The 23,903-nt window shown below is 36.5% G+C and overlaps 1 protein-coding gene across 1 annotated transcript in view; it reads right to left on the reverse strand.

Moving 5' to 3' along the window:
• Positions 1 to 23,903, reverse strand: part of CFI (complement factor I) — a 50,228-nt gene that overhangs the window by 14,390 nt on the left and 11,935 nt on the right. The window contains exons 2-9 of the mRNA XM_041759280.1: positions 22,702 to 22,743; positions 15,655 to 15,934; positions 13,561 to 13,714; positions 11,573 to 11,745; positions 10,365 to 10,478; positions 10,155 to 10,265; positions 4,927 to 4,950; positions 1,564 to 1,599 (exon numbers count right to left, since the gene is read on the reverse strand). Coding sequence (XP_041615214.1) covers positions 1,564 to 1,599; positions 4,927 to 4,950; positions 10,155 to 10,265; positions 10,365 to 10,478; positions 11,573 to 11,745; positions 13,561 to 13,714; positions 15,655 to 15,934; positions 22,702 to 22,743 — 934 coding nt within the window. The remainder of the gene's footprint in view (positions 1 to 1,563; positions 1,600 to 4,926; positions 4,951 to 10,154; positions 10,266 to 10,364; positions 10,479 to 11,572; positions 11,746 to 13,560; positions 13,715 to 15,654; positions 15,935 to 22,701; positions 22,744 to 23,903) is intronic.

Genomic DNA, 23,903 nt, shown 5'->3' on the forward strand with positions numbered 1-23,903 from the left:
GTAGTTTATCTCATCTAACCATCATATTAACCCTGAGAAGTAATGTGCCGGGGACCCATAGACAATCCAGGATCAATGGGCTAGAGGGTATTTTTTTTGTCACTTGACATGTGATAATATTTCCTTCCTTTGTGAGCATTTAGCTATGGCACACTTGTCACAGAGACACATGGCAGAGCAAAGCTTAAGAAGTGAACTGGCAAAAGAATTCACACAAAAAAGAAGAAAATAAAAATATATGATGTTTTCCTTATTCTTTCTATGTATTTTACCATATCACAAATACTTTTATGAACTTGCTTATTAGCCCCAAATGAGAAAGGAAAATGAATATCAATGTCAATTACTTTGAAGGAGGTAGCTCCTTCAGGGAAAGAAGTTGTGAGTGAAGATGGATAGTTTTCTGTTTGTTTTTTTGTCCCACCCATTCCAAGAATGGGGGTGGGGGAAAGAGTGTGATGGTAAGTTTTAAATTTGTGCTTAGACCTTTATTTTATTTTTAAAGATTTTATTTATTCATGAGACACAGAGAGGCAAAGACATAGGCAGAGGCAGAAGCAGGTTTCCTATGGGGAGCCCAATGTGGGACTCAATACAGCGACTCCAGGATCACACCCTGAGCCAAAGACAGCTGCTCAACCATTGAGCCACCCAGGTGTGGCTTTTAGAACTTTAAAAGAATAAAGACCTCGTCTACTGAGGATTGTGGAAGCAGCTCGGGCACTATCTGAAAACCAGTGCTATGTTGAGTATAAAATAAAGCGCCTTTGTTGAAAAATTTCTTCAGACTGATATCTATATCTTCAAGATCTAAATCTTTCACTCATTGTCTGATGAAAAAACATTGTTAATTAATTTTGGGACCTGGCATTTAGAAGAGAGTCTTCAGCTTAAATTCTTCTAAAACAGGGAGTTATTTTATTCCCAAATTGTATTTGAGGTTAAGTTATTCACCTAAGGTTGCAGTTAATAAATAAATAAGTCAGGATGTAACACAAATTTGTCTGACTCAAAAGCTCTTATTAATTACTGTCTCCTTAGGGGCTTAATACTTTAATTTTAATACTTCTAATTAATACTTTAATTTAATTTGGCTTTCAGTGTACAACTGGCCAGGATATGGATCTTCAGAGACCTATTTTATCGTGTTTTATCACAGTTTAAAATATTGCAAAAGAACAACTAAGTTCAAGTAAAATCTATTTCAAAATGTATGTCATGGGTTGTGCTCGAAAACTGGTTGTTTTTGACACAACTGATGTGACAAAGCTCACATCAAATAAAACTTTATGTAGGTCAAAAATATTGTATTCACTTCAAAATTAGCTTTGTGAATTAATCCATTTTTAAAAGTAGTTCCCAAGAAACATTTATGTTTGTTTTTCTTGATAGTGATAAGCAGAAGAGTAATGCTATTTTTTCTATATAGATTGATAGCAAAGGTAATTGTTGCTTGAATAAATTACAGGTACACACATTCATACATACATCCATACATACACAACATTAAAATGCAGACTTAAACCAGGGAATCGGTAGTAAAAGAGAATAATGTTAACTTACCTGCATCCATATTAGCAGTCAAATATTCTGTTTCTTCTATAATAAAACAAAAAGTTCCAATGTTTATGATTGTGTTTATAAAAAAATTAAATAATTAAAATTATTTAAATTTTGATCATAATTTTCTGTCTTAAAACCTGTCCTCTATTTATTTATTTGAGAGAGAATGAGAAAGAATGCGGGCTTGGGTGTGCATGCGCATGTGTGGGCACACATGAGTAGGGGAAGGGCAGAGGGAGAGAGAATCTTAAGCAGGCTCCACAGACTTGGGGCTTGATTTCACCTCCCTGAGATCATGACTTGAGCTAAAATCAAGAGTTGGATACTTAACCCACTGAGCCACCCAGGCACCCAAAAACCTGTCCTCTGTTTAAAAAGGACAGTACAAATCCTAAGAGCACACTGTCTCATTTCCTTTCTATACCTAGGTAGGTAATTGTGAAGGCTCATGATGAACTAGGCAGAAATTTTGCAAGTACCAACTAAAGGTGTCTGTTGGTACAAGTGAATGGTGAGACCTATAGTGCTGTGGTTTTCTGCATTTAGAGAAGGCACAATGCTTGGGTAAGAGAAGTAAAGTTTCTTTTTCAACTCTGATTCACCGAGTCCTTATATAAAGTAGTGAATAGTTACTAACACTGAGTGAAAGAGTACTGAGCTGACATCATAAAGGCTCCTCTCATTTTGTACATAATAAGACACCTCTTACAGGAGTCCTGCAAACAAAGATGTTGTATTAGGCATTGATAATATTAGGCATTAAGGATATTAGAAGTTAAAAATGAAACAAACCAACAAAAGATTCTCTCCTCTTCCTTAGACATTTGCTTGAAGTTATATGGGATGATTCCATCATCACTTTGCCATCCTAGAACATTTCAGAGGATAGGATCATAATTTCTTTGACCTAGGGGTCCAAAGGTGAATTCCTACCACCATGTTTTTTGTCTTGGTTGAGGATGTGGCTGTGAATGGCACAGCTCAGAAGGGCAACGTTACTTGGCTACAGCAATCATGTGTCTTGTCTCTGGATTTTCCAAGTTCTTTTTGGGAGAGATATATACATATCCACATGCCTAGATTATTTTCTGGGGCAGAGAGAGGTTCTGCTCAGAAACTTTCACAAAAGCACCCTCATGAATCAAAGAGACCACTTAAATGTTCATATTAAATGATCAACAAAAAAAAAGATGCAGAATGTTCAGTGTAGCTGAGGTGTACTGGATATTTGAAGAACATCACAAAGCTCCAAAAGCACAAGCCACAATAAAAACAGTCAATGACTTTGATTACATAAAGATTAAGATTTCTATTCAACAAAGCTCACTATGGATAGAGTTAATCAATTGGTGATAGAATGGAAAAAGGTATTGGCAATGTCTAAAACTGAAAATGAATAAACATCTAGAATGCAAATCAACAAGACTTCAACTGCAACATGAAATTAAGAAAAGATATGAACTGGCAAAAGGATACAGGGGAGAAAAGAAGGTGAAAACTCAAAAGCTAGTATGAAGAGAAACTCAAACCATTCATTATTATAAAAATGCAAATTAATAAAAAATGCCATCTGACTGACAGTATGAGACTCGCAAAATTAGAAAGGTGGGTAATACTCAATGTTAGTGGGGTTGAGGAGAACACTCCTGCATTATTGGTGGTAGAGGTAAGAACTGGTATAGCTCTGCCAAAGAACATGTAGGCAATAGTTAGCCAAATTAGGTAGATGAATACCCTGAGAACCAACACTTTTTGCCCAGCTCGTCGTCTTGAAGAAATTCTCCCATACATCCTGAAGAAGAGAACATTCACCATAGTGTGACTGAGGGCTGAGAGTCCATTACTGGGAAAGTAGGGAGTAAATTGTGGAAGAGGAACACCACGGAGTGTTTTATGCAGCAAGCTAGAGGCAACAGATTAGATGGACACATAGCAACATGGACAGATCTTTAAAACTTGAATGCTTTGTAAAAAGAAATAAAGGAAATCTGAGATCTTATAATGCTATATATACTATGTGAAATAAAAATGTATGCTCACAAGATAATACACATTGGATAAGAATGTATACAAACAACATGACATACACATGTTATTTTATTTTTACACATTTTAATACACATGAAAATGGTTGCCTAAGGGGAAGGAGAATCAGGAACTGAAATAAAGGAGAATAAATAAAACAAGTGAGGTGCCCAGCCTAGACCAACACTGATCATGTGCAACAAGTGGAGGGGTATCATTAACTCATCTCTGTGCACTGGAGATCTGAAACTAGGAAGGAAGGAAGGGAAAGAAGGAGGGAGGGGAAAAAGGATAATGATGGAATAAAACAAGGAACAGTGATGAAATAATTGAGATTAGGCATTTAGAACAGGGGTGATCTTGAGGATATGGAAGTCCTCCAGGGATCCTAAAAAATCCTGAGGAGGATCATGAACTTCTGATAGTCCTATTATATGAATAATAAAGACGTATTAAATAAATATGTGAATTTCATATGGATATTAAAGAAATTTATATGAATATAAAGAAATATAAAGACAATTTATTCTTATGAATAATAAAGGGTGACCTTAAGAGGTGGAGGATTTGGTGACAACTGGCTTATAAAAGTAAATTAGACAATACCTATCATGAAAAGATGTTACCTTGACTGTGCTGGCAATTTCCTCAGAAATTGCTTTGGGTTGAGGAAAAAGTAAAGGAAGAGGATAAGGGTTTTCAGCAAAGGTGAAACACAGAGATATGTCCACTTTGGGTGGTTTGGGTTAGCAGGCTATGGATGATGAGCATGAGAAGGAAAGTTTATCACTCTGTGAGAAAGGCCTCTGTTGCCTATACTAATGTGAAAGCTGAGCTATTGCTAACACGTGGTCATATAGTGTGCAATTAATAACTACATTAAAAGAGAAGAAGAGGGGCAGCTGGGTGGCTCAGTTGGTTAACCATCTGACTTGATTTCATCTCAGGATCATGAGATCCAGCCCTACATCAGGCTCCACACTCAGCAGGGAGTCTGCTTGAAGATTCTCTCTCCCTCTCCCTCTGCCCCTTCCCCAGTTCTCTCTTATTCTCTCTCTCTCTAAAATAAATAGATCTTAAAAATTATATAAAGGAGACAGCAATAGCTTTGTTTTATTTTGATTCTGCAATATTCCAAGAATTTAATAAATTTTTTACCTCGAGCCACATGTAAAAAAAAAAACCACATGTAGAAAAACCAAAAATTTACCATAGTGAAGAATAATTTTTGAGAAACATGCATACCATATTATTTATACATATATTATGAAATTACAATACCTTATCCTTTTCTCAATAAATTGAGTAATAAATTTTCTATTATAAAAATGGATTTACCTTTAATTTCAGAACGTCCAGTTCCTAAAAACAAACAAAACACTCACTGTAGCAAAGACATAATGTTCACCTGAATAAAATATATATGAATCATTAATATCTCAGAAATAATATAACAAAATTTTTCCAAAGATAAAAGGGAATCACAGTATGTAATCTTTCCTTAATTTTTAATACCACATAACAAACGTTTCATATTGCATTTGAACACATACCAATTTCACTACAACAAGGAAATAATTTTTTCTTGGGTATTAAAAAGAAATGTATATTTTGAATATATTTGAACACATACGGGCAGCAAATTTACTATACAGTTATACAAAATGTATAACTCTTTTAAACTTATATGTATTAAAGGTGGGATTTTTCAGGATACATGAAATCAATTTACACTCCAAACTTCCGTTGGTGTAGTGATTCTGATCTGTCCGCTGAAAGATCAATGAATATAATAATATTTTTATTTTACATCTCTGCTCTCATTTGCTCTTGCTTAGAGAGGGAAAAATTAGAAGCACTACTGAAATACAAATGGTGATGCTAACTCCACAGAAGGGTAAATGGAAGTAACAATGAGAGTTGACTAAATGTATTTTTGATATGGGTTCAAGATAATTGATTTTTTAAAAGTCAGCTTTATGTCATAGTTACTCGCTAGCAGTGGGATTTTTTTCCCCTGATAAGCTAACAATTTGTGTTCTTTGACCTTAAACTGAATCAGGAGAAGGAGGAGAGGGAGAGAAAAGGGACTGAAGAGGAGAAGGCGAAGAAACTCCAAATATTATTATGCTGAAAAGTGAAATCAAATTGTAAGCTTAAGAGGAAGACAAATACTGCATGATGTCACTTATATGTAAAATCTAACAAAGCAAACTCAGAGAAAAAAAGATCAAATTTGTGGTTACTAGGGGCAGAGGGTGGGGGGTGGGGAATTGTCCTACTAACTTCCTGATAAATAAGCACTGGAGGTACAATGTACAGCACAGTGACTATAGTTACCATTGCTATATGGTACGCTTAAAAATTGCTAAGGGAGTAAATCCTAAACGTTCTCATCACAAAGAAAAAATTTTTTGGTAACTGTATGGCATAGTAGATGTTAACTAAATTTACTGTGGTCATCATCTCTCAATGAATGTGTGCCAAGTCACCATATTATACACCTTAAACTTATATGCAGTATTGTATGTCAATTCTATCTCAATAAAACTGAGAGGGAAAAACTGTCAAGCATCCTGGCAAGAGTTGTGATTCACTGTCTTCCTCCCTTAAAAATGCTTTGAAATTTCTTTCTCTTCTCTCCTTATTAAGGTTTTAACTATTTTTAATGAACATAAAGTATTTTGCTGAACTGCTTATATAAATCAAAAGAAATAATATGACTTGAAATCCTAAAAAGTGTGTTTTTATATTTAAGAACTGATGTCAATGGGAAATTAAATAAGACTTCAGTAAAGTCATATAATACCAAGCACTGCCAAAATATAATTATTATCAATTAATTTGTCCATATATATCTCCAACATGTATTTAATGCTTATCTATAAGGCATTACATTTGGAATATAAAAATAATTAGATTCTCTTTTCAAGAATAGGGTCTGGCACATATATAGTAAGAACTTAATAAATATTCATTGAATAAATGAATGAATATAATAATTTCCAGAGATTTTTCCTCCAGAAAGCATTGATGTAAGGAAGAAGTCAGTCTGTGTGACACAGAGTAGGCACCTAGTAAATATGTTTTAGCATCAGAGGTTTTCTTTTTTTTTTTTTTCAAATCTCTATAAATCCAGAATAAGGAACATCCTATAGGCAAATGACCAAGTTTCTCTAAAAACCAATGGCATGAAAAAAATTGGGAGTGGATGGGTAGGTAACATTTTTTAAGTTGAAGTATAGTTGACAGAAACTGTTATATTAGTTTCAGGTGTATGACCCCAAGATTCAACAATTCTACATATTATGCAATGCTGACCACAGTAAGTGTGGTTACTGTGTGTCATCATGCAACATTATTACAATATCATTGACCATACTCTGACATACTTATTTTATAACTGGAATTTTGTACTTCGTAATCTCCTTCAACTAATTCTCCCATTCTCCCCACTTATCTCTGGCCACCACTAGTTTGTTCTCTGTATTTATGTATCTATGTCTGCTTTTGTTTGTTGGTTGGTTCATTTGTTTTGTTTTTAAATTCTTCATATAAGTGAAATAATATGGTGTTTGTATTTCTCTGACTTACTTCACCTAGCAAAATATTCTCTAGGTTTATCATGTTGTTGCAAATGGCAAGATGTTATTCTTCTTTATGACTTGAGTAATATGCCTCTCTCTGTGTGTGTGTGTGTGTGTGTGTGTGTGTGTGACATTTTCTTTATTTGTTTGTCAGTGGACACTTGGGTTGCTTCCATATCTTGGCTATTGTAAATCATGCTACAAAAAACATAGAGATACACACATCCTTTTTGCATTTGTGTTCTTGTTCTCTTTGGGCAAATACTCAGTAGTGGAATTGCTGAATCATATGGTAGATATATACAAATATGTATAATTTTTTTTGAGAAATCTACATACTGTCTTCCATAGTGGCTGCTCCAATTTTGTGCACCATCAACAGCGCACAAGGGTTCTCTTTTCTCCACATCTTCACCAATACTTGTTATTTCTTGTCCTTTTGACACTAGCCATGCTGACTGGTGTGAGGTGATATCTTACTATAGTTTTGATTCACATTTCCCTGATGATTAGAGATGTTGAGCATCTTTTCATGTGTCTGTTGGCCATCTTTATGTCTTCTTTGGACAAATATCTATTCAGATCCTCTGCCCATTTATTAATCATTTTGTGTGTGTGTGTGTGCATGTGTACTGAGTTGTATAAATTTTTATGTATTTTGGATATTAATCTCTTATCAGATATATCATTTACAAACATCTTCTCCCATTCAATAGGTCATCTTTTTATTTTGTTGATGGTTTTCTTTGCTGTGCAAAAGCTTTTTATTTTGTGGTAGTCCCAATAGTTTATTTTTACTTTTGTTTCCCTCACCTGAGGAGAAATACCTAGAAAAATGTTGCTAAAGCTGGTGTCCAAGAGATTACTGCTTATACTTTCTTTTAGGAGTGTTATGATTTCAGTTCTCACATTTAGGTCTTTATTTTTTTATTTAAGTTAAATTAAACAACATACATTTAGGTCTTTAATCCATTTTGAGTTTATTTTTTGTGTATGGTGTAAGAAAGTGATCCAGTTTCATTTCTTTGAATGTACATTTCCAGCTTTCCCAACACCATTTATTGAAAAGAATGTCTTGTCTAGATTATATATTCTTGCCTCCTTTGTTGTGGATTAATTGACCATGTAAGCATCCATTTATTTGTGGACTTTCTATCCTGTTCTGTTGATCTATGTGTCTGTTTTTGTGCAAGTACTATACTGTTTTGATTACTATAGTTTTGTAGTATATCTTGAATTCTAGGATTGTGATACCTTCAGCTTTGTTCTTTCTCAAGATTATTTTGGCTATCCAGGGTCTTTTGTGGTTCCACACAAATTTTAAGATTATTTGCTCTAGTTCTATGAAAAATACTATTGATATTTTGATAGGGATTGTGTTAAATCTATAGAGTACTTTGGGTAGTATGGACATTAAAAAATATTTGTTCTTCAAAGCCATGAACATGGTATATAATTCCATTTATTTGTTTCACTTTCAATTTCTTTCATCAATGTCTTATAGTTTTCAGGGTACAAATCTTTCATCTCCTTAATTAAGTTTATTCCTAGGTATTTTACCTAGGTATTTGCACCTTTTGGTGCAATTATAAATCGGATTGTTATTTTAATTTCTTTCTCCAATAATTTGTTACAAGTATATAGAAACACAACTGATATCTGAATGTTTATTTGTATCCTGCAGTTTTACTGAATTCATTTATTGGTTCTAATAGTTTATTTTGTGGAGTCTTTAGAGTTTTCTTCTTTTTTTAAAAAAAAAAGATTTATTATTTTGGGGGAGAGAGAGAGAGGAAGTGAGAGGAGGGGCAGAGGGACAGAATCTCCACTGAGCGTGGAGCCTAATGTAGTGCTCTATCTCATGAACCATGAGATCATGACCTGAGCCAAAATCAAGAGTTGGATACCCAACTGACTGAGCCACCCAGGTACCCCTAGAGTTTTCGATGTAAAGTATCATGTCATTTGCAAATGGTGACAGTTTTATTTTTACCTTACAAATTTAAATGCCCTTTTACGAACTTTGGGCTTTTTTGGTTCTTCCTTTTCTAGCTCTTTTAGGTATAATGTTAGATTATTTATTTGGGTCTTTTCTTCTTTCTTGAGATAGGCCTGTATTGGTATAAAGTTGTTTCTTAGAACTGCTTTTGATGTATCCCAAAGATATTGGACCATTGTGTTTCCAGGTGGGTAACTCTTAAAGAATAAAATAGACTTTAAAAACTTAATAATCAAATACAATGTTAGATTATTTTGGACCTTAATTCAAACACATTGTTCTAAAAGGACAATTTTGAGAGGGCCACCTGGGTGGCTCAGTTGGTTAAGCATCTGACGACTCTTGGTTTTGGCTTAAGTCATGATCTCACAGTCATGGAATGGAGCCCCCACTGGGCTCTGGGCTCAGCTTGGAGTCTGCTTCAGATTCTCTAGCTCTCTCCCTCCAACTCACTCTCTATCTCTCTCTCAAATAAATAAATAAAATCTTTTTTAAAAAGATATTTTTGAGATGGTTGGAAAAAAATTGAACATGGGCTGTTATTAAACAGTGTTAGGGAATTATTATTAGGTATACCAATGAAAATATATTGTGTATATATGAAGTGTTTGTATCATTAGAAATTTATATAGGTGAAGTGACATGGCATCTCAAATGTGCTTTAAAATACTCAAACAAGTTGAACGAGACTGGCAAAATATTGATAACTGTTTGAGCTGGGAGATAGGCACATATTGGTTCATTCTACTAATGTCTAGTTTTGTTATGTGGGAGCTTTTCTAATACAAAGTTCTGAAATAAAAATATGTTTAATAAGCTATGAGAGAAGAACATTTCATAGTTCTTCAAATGCCCATTCAGTAGTACTTTTACTGCTAACACTGTCCTATACTCATTTAAAATTACAATTTACCTAAAAGGAAGTTTCAGAATACCCAGATCAAGTAATGAAAAAACATAACCACACAGCTTTAAATTACCTTGACAACCATTTTCATCTTCTCCTGTAATGCAGTCCACTTCACCATTGCACTTATACTTGTTTGGAATACAAACACCAGATTTACAAAAGAAACTTTTGCCATGGCATCCTGCACAAACATAAACAGTAGAGATTTTATTTTTATTTTTTTCATACTTAATATTTAATGGGGTAAAATCTAAATTCAATGGGGGAAGTCTTTTACTACCTGTACAGCATAGTTCATCACTCTGGTCTCCACAATCATTGATACCATTACAGGTCCTCTTTTGAGGAATCTGTTTCCCATTCACGCAATGGAAGGAATCACTTGCTGCAGGAACTGTAAATTATGAATTATCTTTGTGAAATTTATTTATGGAGTTGTAGGTGACATCTTTATCACATTTGGAATAACAGAGACATTAAGATAAAGTCAGGCATCAAGTAAAAAATGATATAAACTGTATTGGTAGGATCAACATAATATATATGGTTAAAAAGGAAAACAAATGTCAAAGTTGGTTTATGGAGGCCCTTTTGTTATCTCTGAAAACCAGTATTTATTGTGGAGGTCTGTACTCCTTGAGGTTGGGGGATGGCGATCAGGGATCACAGGTCCTTGCTCACATTGGCAAATACAGGTGTTCACCCATTCCTTTCCCGCTGCTGTATGAATCCTCACTTCCATCTCATAACTTATTTGAACAGTGCCATTTACATTTTGATGGTATTTTTTTAGCAGCAAAAAAAGTCTTCAGCCTCTATTTTTATTTTTTAAGATTTTTATTTTTTTATTCATGAGAGACACACAGAGAGAGGCAGAGACATAGGCAGAGGGAGAAGCAGGCTCCTTGTGGAGAGCCTGACACTGGACTCCATCCTAGGACCCTGGGATCATGACCTGAGCCAAAGGCAGATACTCAACCACTGAGCCAGCCAGGTGTCCCAGGCTTTAGCTTTTTTTTTTTTTTTTTTTTTAGGCTTTAGCTTTTAAAACCGTATTTGTGACTAAAATATTCCAATCTAGTTAAGACTTAGGAAAAAAGTGGCAGTGACTGCTTTGAGACTGTGGCCACTTAAATATTTTAAAGGTATTTTGAAGTGTGTAGGCTGGACCTCTCAAAGAAGATATGGAGGTTTCTTCTGATGTTTGAGTTGCTTATGTTTGTTGTATTAACTTTAATCCAGCTGTTCCAGCAAGCAAAGAGAAGTCAAGCAGCTTTGCCCCCAGAGAGGAACCTGGAGGGAAGTAATATTTGAACGCAAAAAGGTGTAATAGAGGAAAAGCACCAATTTAGGTTTTAAAGCCCCCCAGAATGATTTTGCCCCTATTATTGCAATTGAGTATCCATCCTTTGTTCATTTACTACAGACTGGTGTGCAATAAGCAATTTTGAAGGAAGTTTTGGAGTTTCAGGCAAGTACTCTACCAACCTGTGTTCTCTGTGTAACAAACCACACCAGCTACATTTTTAGCTCTTCTCTTAGTAAAAGTACATTCAGCCAAACTTGTCTCCAATCCTCGACAATGTACCTGCAGACATTCGGTGAGATTTTTATGTTGATCTTCAGGAACTTCAAACATTTTTTGAATGTCAAAAGCACCTCTACAAATAGAATAAGTGAAACATTAAGGTAGAATAATTAGTAGCTTGCATTTATAATCTTAGTGTAGGAGATAAGGAACTAAAGTAATTTCCTCTAATTTTCTACATATGAATGATACATTGAACAAGATGCTTAAATTCTCTGAGCCTCAGTATCTTCACCTGCAAAAGGGAACATAATAATCTCAGCTAGTTTTGGAAAGATTAATTAAAGCAGTCAATTTAAATTGACTAGCCAAAGTTCAAGCGTGACGAATACTCAGCAAATAATAGTTTCCTCTTCTCTGTTTCTTGTTAAGGAGGAATTATTCTTCCACACTCCTGATGTTTCCTTTCAACCTGAGGGTGTCATTCTTGGCCTCTCTCCATCTCTTAATTCCTCTTTGTTCAAGGAAAGGGAAACGAATAATTGATCAGAGAATTTTGGAGTTATAAATCAAGGTTAGTTCACTTTTTCCATCTTTCCTTTTGGGGACCGCTTCACTTGCTTCACTTGCTGTAAGGTTTACCTAGTTGGTTCCATTGTTGCTTAGATTTTGGGAGGTTAAGTTGATTTAATTCTAGGAGGTTCATTTTGTTTTTATGTTAAACTATGTCCTCAATTCAGCCTTGACAGTATTAAGGTGATATTTTGGCATCTGTATGCCATTGCTTGGACTTCTCAATTTGTTCAGAATTTGTGCATGTAAGAGGCTACCTCTATGACCCAATATACTAGAGATGATGAGTTATAGTAAATTGTTCTTTCAGAACATTCAACTGTTTCTTGTTTCTTTTAGAAGGAAATGGGGGAAATGGTGTTAAAAATAAGAAGTTGAGAAAGATGCATCAGGTAAAAAATATAAACAATAACAAAGCAATAATCACAATATAAATATCATATAAATTAGAATGAAAGGCAAAAAGAAAACAATTAAAGAGAATAAGGAAGGTATTTTTAATGATTTTGGATCCATAATGATGATGAAAGAGTCATAAAACTGTGCCAAACAGCATCAAAATATGGGAACAAATGAGAGCCATTGGGGCAATCTCAGAGGTAAATAATTTGAAAAAAAATCAATCTAAAACTATCTAAAATACTAGATAAAATGCATTCAATGAGCTCTTTTTTATAAATAAAAAATAAATAAAACTGTATTTATTTATTTATTTATTTATTTATTTATTTAAGAAAGAAAGAGAGCACAAGTGGGGAGGAGGAGCAGAGGGAGAAAGCTCCCTCTCTGCTGAGCAGGGAGCCTGACCAGGGGTTCAACGAGATCTTAAAGAAGGAAGGTAAATACCCACTGGCTAAAATAAGAGAAGTCTGTCCATGAGCTCATACAAAATATGATAAGAGTAAAATACTGGGAGATCAGACTGAGAGACTTTCCTATTAGGTTGAATCATAGGTTGTAGGTCACAAACTGTCAAAGACCACAAGTATCTTGTGGCTCAGTTTAATAAGATACTTTCACTAATGAACCACTAGCAGATGTGGTATAGGAAGAAGGAACCTGAATTCAGAATAAAGTTGAGAGATGCAAGAAGCAGCAACAAACCAACACATTGGTAATGAACATATTTACAACTCTCTGGAACTTCAACAAACCTACAGGTACTCTGTGCTCAGCCATGTTCCAAGTGTAAATGAATAGGAATAAATAGTGAAACATGAACATATTTAATCTTCATAACAATGCTAGGAGGCAGGTGGTTAATATTCTCAGGTCACATATGAGGAAATTAAAGCAGAAAGACTGGGTAATCAAAAAGCTAATAGTTGGAACAACAAGACCAACCCTGAGATAATCCACTGACACAAGCACTCACTGTTGAAATCCAAGGTCAACACAGGCCACATTAGCCTCCAACATGCTCCAGGATTTTTTACATATGAACATTTTCTTATCTTGGTGTATAAGTTTTACTTCAACAATTCCCTCTGAAGTGGTATTTCCATACTTTAAGGAAATGCCAAATTGTCCTAAAATTAAAAACAAAACAAAACAAAAGAATGAGCAATATTAAGCAATTATATTTTCTCCTCTTGATTAAAAGCCTTTAAAATAACAAAATACATAATTTCAAATTAACTATGAACTCCATGAAGATTTTGACAGAAAATAGCAGGCAATTATTTTATGAGGCAACCGTGTGAAGAAAACACTGATATTTATCCCCATTTTTACACGTGATGAACCTAAATTCCTCCATTTTTACACATGATGTTAAGTTGCTCGCTCCAGTGGGGAAGCCAGGAATCAGAAGCTCTCATATTGATCTCACTCCCAAGTCTGTGCTCTTTTTAAAAGTAAGCCAAACAAATAATTAGAATGTAAAAAAGTTTTATGCATCTTCATATATTTAAGGCATTTAATGCCTCAAGAGAACAAAAGTCTGCCACTGACAGAATAATCTCTATTATTTCTTCCCTTCTTCCAACAGCAAAAGAGATGGGTTGAAATAGGGGGCTCTCTACTTCCTGCTCCACAGTGCTTCAACATCTTCACTCAGCATCACACAGATATTTAGGCTACTGCACTGACCTATGGCATGGTGCCTTTAAAAACAATGTTTTGGGGTGCCTGGGTGGCACAGTCGGTTGAGCACTTGACTCTTGGTTTTGGCTCAGGGTCATGATCTCGGGGTCCTGAGATGGAGCCCCAGGTGGGGCTTGGTGCTGAATGCAGACTCTGTTTGAGTTTCTCTTTCCCTCTCTCTCTTCCCCTCCCCACTGCGTGCTCTCTCTCTCAAATAAATAAATAAATAAATAAATAAATAAATAAATCTTTTTTTTTAAGAATGTTTTGAGTATTTTTCTATCAATTCACTCAGTGCCTGTGATAATTGATATCTGAATATAGCCTAAGGTTTGCTGTCATAGCTAAAATATCTTGAGCTTTTTTTGTGTGCCAGTGTGTGAAGAGCTTTACATACATGATTTTATTTAGTTTTCATGAGGGTCTTATGAGTTAGGAACTAGTGTTATTCATATTTTACAGATGTGGAAAAATGGGATCTGACAGTCACATAGCTTGTCAATAACTGAGGTGGGGTAGAGGAGCTTGCAGCTAAATCTGGCAGTGAGATTCATAACTTTAGCCACTCCACAGATCTACCTGTCAGTATCCCAGCCTCCTCACTGCATTAGGAACCTGGATGGAGTATAGACAAGCTCTTTCATTTGATGAACCAAGTTAGAAGTTTTAGAGCATGGCCAGGTTAGAGCATGGCCTAGGTCAGCAGAGGCCTGAGTTCCCCTTAGGTGAGGGCCAACAGGGTTGGGGTTCCCTTGGGGTAGGGGCTGGTAGGATGGATGCTGGAAGAAATTATTGGAGCTGGAGGTCCAGAGGTGCAGCTCCATCTCAGTATCAATGTCATGTAAATATTTGTTCACTGGGTTCTGAACCAATTCAATAGTTCTGGGGATAGTCCTGCTAGCCAAGTAGAAGTGAGGGTAAGGATAATTTTGAAGGGCTGGGTAACAGAGAGTGGCACCAGGCACTGAGGGGAAGGACTGACCTTAGGGGCCTTGTGCTGTGGATTCAAAGGCTGGCTATATTCTGGTGATGTTATTTCTTTAGTTATCACAGCAATTACAATCAAGGGTTGAGAAAGGAATTTTGAAATTTTTTTTTAATTTTTATTTATTTATGATAGTCACACAGAGAGAGAGAGAGGCAGAGACACAGGCAGAGGGAGAAGCAGGCTCCATGCACCGGGAGCCCGATTTGGGATTCGATCCCGGGTCTCCAGGATCACGCCCTGGGCCAAAGGCAGGCGCCAAACCGCTGCGCCACCCAGGGATCCCGAGAAAGGAATTTTGAATTGTCATCATAACATTTCATGGCAAAATTATTTTCTAGTAGAAGGGATGGCAAAAACTTCCTTCTTACATAATAGACTCAACTAGACTTTTCCTACCTTCAGCTGTGCATGTTCCATTATTTAAAAACTTTGCCCCTGGACGAAGACATTCAAAACTCTTTTGCTGACAGTAAGTTGGGTAGCTTCTCCCATTAGTTGAACACACTGAGGTACCATTCTTTGGGCACTGATAAGGGAGTTTACAAGTACAGGTCCCATCGATGCATTTCTGCCATGGTTGGCAGAAGACTTTATTGCAGGAGAGATGTGTGTATCTTTCAGTTAAACATTTTTCATCTAACAGACTCACTTGTGGTGTGTTTGATAGCGAAGAAAGCTGTAAAATACAAAATAAACAGTAACAAACCAAAATCTTTTTGAAGATGATTATACATGAAGGAAAGGAACAAAACAGACTCACCTATCACACAGTACAGATAGGGTGGCTTGCAGAATCACAAACCTGACTTCTAGTCCAAGCTTGGGTATTTACAACTATATGCCCTTGGGTAAGTTACTTACCCTCATAAAATGTGTGTTTCCTCACCTGTAAAATGGGAGGTAACATCTTCTATTTTGCGAGGCTATTGCAAGGATTAGAAATTATAAACATATAATGGTTGACAGGTACTAGGCATGAAATCAATGGGAGCTATTATTATCCTAAAGCCAACATAAAACTCTGCCTTTGAAGAAATCATGTTAAGAAGTAACAAAACTGGTGTGAAATATAGTCTTGTGGAATGAATTGATGAATGAAATTGGTTAATTTTATTAGTACCAAAAAAGCCATTTGTTAAACTCCTACTATGTGTAAAGTTTCTCCAAGATACATGGGTTCTGTCTTCCAAAGGCTTGATATGTAAGCAATAAGACAGAAACACACATTGCAACTGGGGTACAAGGCAGACTGTGGTAATTGATATAACAGTGGTAGACACAACACAGTACTCTCGGAGAACCAGAGTGGAAGAGAGTTAGTATTTCTAAGGAATTTAAAAAGACCTCATGGAGGTGATAGCATTTGAGCCAGTTAAGGAAGGACAGATGTTAGCAGAGGGCTGGTGCTACAGCCTGTGTTTACAAGAGGGGTGGTGCAGAATGTATTCAGGGAATCAAGAGCAGTCCCAACTGATGGGCGTATGGGGTTTCATATGCTTCAAATGGAATGGTCACTGGCCAGGAAACTGGTAAGAGGCAGCAGGAGTGGAGTATCAGAATGGTTTCAAAAGACACTCAGGCAACCAAAAGTAATAGGATTGGACAATTTAATCCATTTAGGGTTTGAGGGTGGGTACTAGGTCTTGAGGTTGAGTGATAGTGAAGATCTATAATGCTATTATGAATTTGGTTTGCGACCTTTTGAGTATGATGTGTCTGAAGGATGTGCATTTGGCAATACTTTTTGGCAAAGGGGTATCTGGTGTGTGTCTAAATCCTGGAAGACAGATTATTAGCTCATTTATTCATTAACTCAATAAATGAGTTAGTAAGTACTACTCTGTAACACAGAAAAACTAGGACCAGAGGAATAGAACTCCCTGTCACACACAAAGAGAGACAGGCAAGCCTGAATGACAATTTCTCTGGTAGAGATGGCTGGAAATGCCATTAGAACAGTGTTCTGGGCCCTGGCCTGATGAAGAAGCTTGGGAACATTTCTAGAAAGAACTGATCTGGGCTGAGTTCTGAGGGTGCTGAGCAGAAGTTGCTGGCAGAGGGGGTGGTGGGTAGGTACTTTAGGCAAGACTGTAAGAAAGAGAACAGGAGGCTTGATTGAGACTAGAGAATAGAAAGGGAGGGTGGTGGAGGATAAGAGAGCAGGTCCCAGGGGAGTCACTTTCAGCAAGGAAGCAAATATACATTTGAGGAAGATATTGGAGATCAGGTCAGACAGGCAGGAGGCCAATTAGACCTGCAGGAATCCAGAGGAAATATGTGGAGGGCTGGGAACAGACCAATTGGGTAAAAAAATGAGTTGTGGAAATCCAGTGCTGCTTCTGTCCCCTAGTTGGCCTGTCTGGAGGATAAGTGTCTTTTCCTTTGGTCTCCCTAGTCCTCAGTGACAAGTCCCCCTCTCTTTCTCAGTGTTCTCCAGCTGCAATAACAGCCAGTGGGGACAGAAACAAATTGAACAATCTTTGAATGCTGTCATGAAAACAAATAAAAACCAATCAATTAAAACCATGCAAGAATTTGCATAAGCTCTAAAAGTTATTCTAATATGCTTTTCACAAAACTTTATTAAATAGCCACATAAAGAAGAAAATTTCACAAATTGGTCATTCACTAAATTGGCTTTTGACACATTGATCTCTGAAGAAATCCACCAGTCACATAACTCTTCATGGTTCTTCTTTTGTGGCACTTATTAGAGTTGAAATTTTTGTAATTACTTAGCTCTTATATCTTCCACTGAGAAGATTGTAAGTGCCCTGACAGCAGGAACTGTCACCCTTCTATGTATCACACTTTTATTGAAAGAGAGATATTCCAATTGGGTGCAAGTAGAAAACAACATAATTCTTTCCAGACTTTATTCCTTTAAATCCTTTCACGGGTCTCCTTTTTCCTTGCTCATTGACAGAAACATGCACAAGTGTCATAACTTTTCAATCATTCTTAGATTAGAGAAAACATAAAAAATTAAGGCTTTTAGTCCCAGGAAAGATCATATAACAACAGCTACAATGTCCAGTTCTCTGTAATCATTGGAACTCTGACCTTCATTTCAGGTGAAAGCTTCTCAGACTTGCTTTAAGGGGTATGGTGGGCCTGGTATTCACTGAATGGCAAACAAAACACAACAAAACAAAACAAACCCAACAAAAACAGAACATTGAGGAGAATTTACATTAAAGGAGCTGAAGATGTGGAGCAAGTAAAAGAGAGTTTGCTTCCCAGCCAGAGAGGGATCCTTTGCTCCATGTGTCTACTGTGGTAGAGAGCTCCAGAAGATGAAGGCTGAAAAAAGTCCACTGAATTAGATGAACAAGGATTACTGGGACTCCTCAAAGAAGTAGTCTTAGCTGAGTGTTAGAGGTAGAAACCAGACCTTTGAGAGTTGAGGCCAGCAAATGGAAGCAGAAGTACAGGGTAGCCATTTGATTGACCTTGTACTTAGAAACAGGAAATTGAACACAGGCTTTAAAAAAAAAAAAAAATCTCTGCTTCCAGGGTGTCTGGGTGGCTCAGTTGGTTAAGTGTCAAACTCTTGGGTTTGGCTCACTTTATGATCTCAGAATCATGAGATCAAGCCGCACACTGTGGGGCTCTGTGGTCAGCACAGAGTCTGCTTGAGATTCTCTCTCCCTCTCCCTCTGCCCCTTCCCTCCTGCTCATGTTCTCTGTCTCTCTAAAATAAACAAATAAATCTGTAAAAACAAAAACAAAAAACTCTGCTTCCCCTTCAAGTGCCACTAAAGTAAGAATAAAACAATTTTAAAAAATAAGGTATACATTACGCCCCATTACACCCAAATGGAATGGGGAGTGTTAGAGGCCTCTAGTTAGGTTCTAACAGGATGCCTGGCAGCCAGGAAAGAAGTCATAGCCAGCTATCAGGAAAGTCAGAGGCCTGTCCTGGCAGCATTCCAAAACAAAGCCACGAAAGCCAGATTAAACCAGACAGGCCCAAGATGGCTGACCAGATGGATGGATTGGGTCAAAGTTTCAGGACCCAATGTCTCCGCAGTCCACCCTGCAACGAGATGACTACAGACTTGAGGTATTACCAAAATTTTAGAAGCTACAAAGCAGATGGGCCGGTGGTAATGGTTTTAGCAGACCAGAGAGAACTGAAAGGCCTCATGAGGAAAATCCATAAGAATAAAGCAAATATATCCCACAGAAACCCAGACAAGTTTAGGCATTAGTACTTTTGAAGAACATGGAGTGACTGAAAATCCAGGCAATTGTTTAAAAGAAATGCTTGTATGAACATGTTATAAAGGAATCGGATATAAATAGCAGAAGAAAAAAAGAAACAAATAGCAGAAGAGACAGCAATGATTTGAAAGTGATTGTTTCTGGATGGAGAGAACCAGGGTGAGAATGGGTATGATAGGGTATTTTTAAAAAAGATTTTATTTATTTATTCATGACAGACACAGAGAGAGAGAGAGAGAGAGAGAGAGAGAGAAAGAGGCAGAGACACAGGCAGAGGGAGAAGCAGGCTCCTTGCAGGGAGCCCGACATGGGACTTGATTCCTGGTCTCCAGGATCACAACTTGGGCTGATGGTGGCGCTAAACCACTGGGCCACCGGTGCTGCCCGATAAGGGTATTTCATAAGCAAAGATAATTGGTTCGTGATCTTATCTGACTGGTCAGTATCTATGCTCAATCAGTTGTTAAACATTTTTAGCATTACCATGGTTTTAAGTCTTATTTGCCTTTGTAAACTACACACATGAATTAATGTGATAAACATAATTAAATGAAGAAGAATATCAGTAGGCTTGCAGCAGAGAAGAATTAAGTATTAGATTTTGAAGGAAAATGGATGGGATAGTAACACAAAGGGACCCAGAATAAAGAGAGACTTTGCTGTTGTCAGGACATAGGAGATTTCATGATAACTATAGGCTAAGATCAGGAATCTAACAGAATAGGAAAGACTGAAGCTGTAAGAGAAAGGGACAATATTGTTGAAACACAATTGAGGAAGATGTAGGAGAAGGTATAATCAGAGAATGACGGAGAAGATTGCGTTAGAAATTAAGCAGTTTCCTATTCCAACAACCTTTCACAGTAAGCTGGAATCAATTTTATAGTAATTATTATATTTTAAATTTCAAGTTAGTCATGGTAATGACTAACACTGCTCAACATACTGGCTGCTGTCAATGGCAATAATCAAATGAGAGCTAGAAAGTTATTGTGGGGCAGTAGCCAGAGACAGAAGAGTAAGTTTGTTTATCTGATGTGTAAAACATGAAGACAGCAGGCTTTAATGCTGAGGGAATGGGGTAAGTTACATGTATCTATGGATCCTCAATACCTAGAGCAGTGTTGATCTCTAAGGATGTAATTAAAGGGGTTTGCAAATGCACTTGCAAATCAGTCTTTGTCTGAAAGAGATTATAAATTATGCTTCATACATTTATGTAAACTCGTCTTTCCATTGAATGTATATAGATGTTAAGTCAATAAGCAAATTATTTAAATCATCATGGAAATTATATTGACTCTGTCACTTCCTTCCTTCCCACAATAAGATACTAAAAAAAAAAAAAAAAAGACTATCACATATGTGGTTGATGGTAGAAGATGCGGTGATGGATCAAAAGGTTTCTTAATGTTTATCTTTGTGGTAAACACTGTTTACTAAAACCTTATTTTACTCTACTTCCAAGCAAACGGAAAGATTGCCCTTGACAAAAATGAATAGAGAATAAATGCACAGTATAACATAAGGTGACAAATGTTATACAAGGTAAGAGGGATAGAGATTGGGGAGAGTGAGGGAGAAAACTGCTATTTTTGTATGGAATTGTCAGGGAAGGTTTATCTTGAAGCAGAGATATGAAGGTGAGTGAGCAAGCCATGCACCTACCTAGATGTGAGGTGTCATGGTCAGAATTAGCCAAATCTGTAGGGGAGAAGCATAGGTGATGTGCTCTTGGTGTAGAGACCTGGTGTGGTTGCAGAGGAGTAAGTGGCTGGAGGGAGAGGAAGAGGAGGTGAGATCAGAGAACTGGAGGGTTGGGTGAACAATCACATAGGACTTAAAATTCACTGTAGAGACCAGCTTATTCTCAAAATGAAATATAAAGCCATTGGAGGATGTGAGCCTCCCAATATTTTGAAGTTGAGGAGATGATGGAGAGTTAGAAAAGGAAATGAGAAGATGTGGTCAGTGAAGTAAAAAACAGATAAATAGAAAATAGTGCACAGTAGCAAGGAGAAGGAAGGAGTGGCCGGCAGCTGTGTTTAATGCTTCTTTAGTTAAATGGTGACCTTGGGAAATGCAATTTTGTTGGAATGGTGGGAACTCAAGTCTGACTGGGTTCAAGAAATAATGGAAAAAGAGAAACTGAGCACAGCAAATTTTTGAGAGTTTAAATGTAAAGAGGCACAGAGAAATGGGGCAATAATTGGAAGGGGCTATTAAGTCAAGAGAGGGTTTTTGTTTTAAGATAGAAGATCATATACATTTGTACAGTGAAATGAATGCTGGATTGAAAATAATACCCAACTGCAACACCCACAGATAAGCGAATGGCAGAGTCGACACTTCTAACCCCAGTAGGAGCAGTTCATCAGCCACATGGCAGGATTAAAAATAATGAAAAGTTAATTAAGTACTATATGAAGTCAGCCCTGTCCCCTCAATCAGTAATATTAAAATGAGTATTTAAATATAGATTTATATCATTAATGATGAACCTCTCCCTATGTGTTTATTGTGCATTTTGCTCCTTGTGAACTATCTTTTGCAGCTAATATGCCATGAAATCAAATGAAAAATTTAAAAAATAATGAAGTGTGTTTAATGATATTATTATATTAAAGATTGTTGAAAATTATTAAAATATTATTTATGTGCTTAAAATTGTATTTTTTTAAAGATTTTATTTATTCATGAGAAACACAGAGTAAGAGGCAGAGACACAGGCAGAGGGAGAAGTAGGCTCCCCACCAGGAGCCCAATGCAGGACCTAATTCCCTGACCCCGGATCATGCCCTGAACCGAAGGTAGTCCTCCAACTGCTGAGCCACACAGGTGTCCCAAATTGTATTTGTTTTTTAAGCTGCATTATGTATATAGCAGTATATTTATTATTGATAAGTAAATATATTTACATATACTAGAAGCACATGTCCAAAAATTTTTAGCAATTATGACTATAGTCTACTCATCTATAAAACATGACTCAACTCTTTTGTTACTATTGCTTTTTTGTGTATATGGATATGTTTTTGTTTTGTTTTGTTTTGGCCCTTGGTATTTGCAATGATGTAACGATTATTTTGACTTGAATTTTGTCTTTTTATTCTAGGCAGGACGACAATGAAACAATTTTAGATCGGTGGTTGGTAATTAGAAAACAGGAAGCAAACAATCCCTTATTTACCCTAGTACATAGCTGTATAACTTTACCTGGGTGTTCCTTATCCATTGTTTTTGGTTTTCATCTGTATCCTATAAACAAAGGAAAAAGAATGATCAACTATGACCAAAGTACAGAAAAGGTCGCCAATTCCTGCTTGTACTGCTAGGTAGCTGTGTGAACTTGGGTAAATGACTACTTTCTGATTCTGTTCTTCTGTAAAATGTAGAAAATAAAAATAATATTCTCACAGAGCTATTCCAAGGATCAAATGAAAAATACATGGGAAAACATGAATGAACATTTAAGACCCTATGGAAATGCAAATATGATAGTAACTGTGGTAGATTGTAAGTGGCCCCAATTCTAGCCTCCCTGCATTCCAGTCATTTGCTGGGGGAAAGGTGTATTTTCTTAACTGTAGACTCTGGGTCTGGCCATGTGACTCGCTTTAATTAACAAGCAGTCAGTAGGTGTTACACAAGAGATTGGAAAGTATTTGTCCAATTAGGTTTGTCCTTTTGCTTCTCTGCCATAGCTATGAGAACAATATAGCTAGGCAAGCAAAGAAGAATCACTCTACTTAAGCCCAATTTAGGTCAGCTGATCACCAGCCAACCTGCAGCTTAGTATATTAAATAAATTTTCTGACACTGAGATTTTGTGGTGATTTTATTATTATGACATTAACTATCTGGTATAATCATCATTTCCCTGGAAAATATTGAGAGAAAAAAATGGAAAAGATTCAAAAAGGGCAAACAATATAGCATTTTGTCTTTCTTCCAGAAGTGAATAAACTCATATCCTGAAAGTTAACCGTATGGGAAGTCTTTCCATTTGGAGAGTTTTAGGCCTCCTGTGGCCTCAGTGTCTTCTCATCCTGGTCTTCACTAGCAATTTTTTTCTATAATCTTTTCCTCTCCTTGGATCTGTCCATCTTTTATCATACCTGTTTCTGATATAAAGTCATGCTCTGATACCCCAACAACCAGATATTTAACCAGCAGCCACCCTATTCAGATAAAAAAGTAATGTTTCTCTACTAATACTAAATGATGAATACTTAACAAAGAATTTGAATTTTGTTATTTTTGTTGTTGTTTGTTTTATTTTTAAAATAACTACACCATTTGGCCCAGGACCAGTATGTTGTTTTTGGAAATGGTAGAAAAATGGTTGTACGATGTGTGCAGGTAAGGTGGGCATTCTACTCTTTTCTTTAAAAATTGGGAGTATTGCTTTGGGGTCA

This window comes from Vulpes lagopus, chromosome 6, assembly GCF_018345385.1.
Source record: "Vulpes lagopus strain Blue_001 chromosome 6, ASM1834538v1, whole genome shotgun sequence".
Taxonomy (NCBI): Eukaryota; Metazoa; Chordata; class Mammalia; order Carnivora; family Canidae; genus Vulpes; species Vulpes lagopus.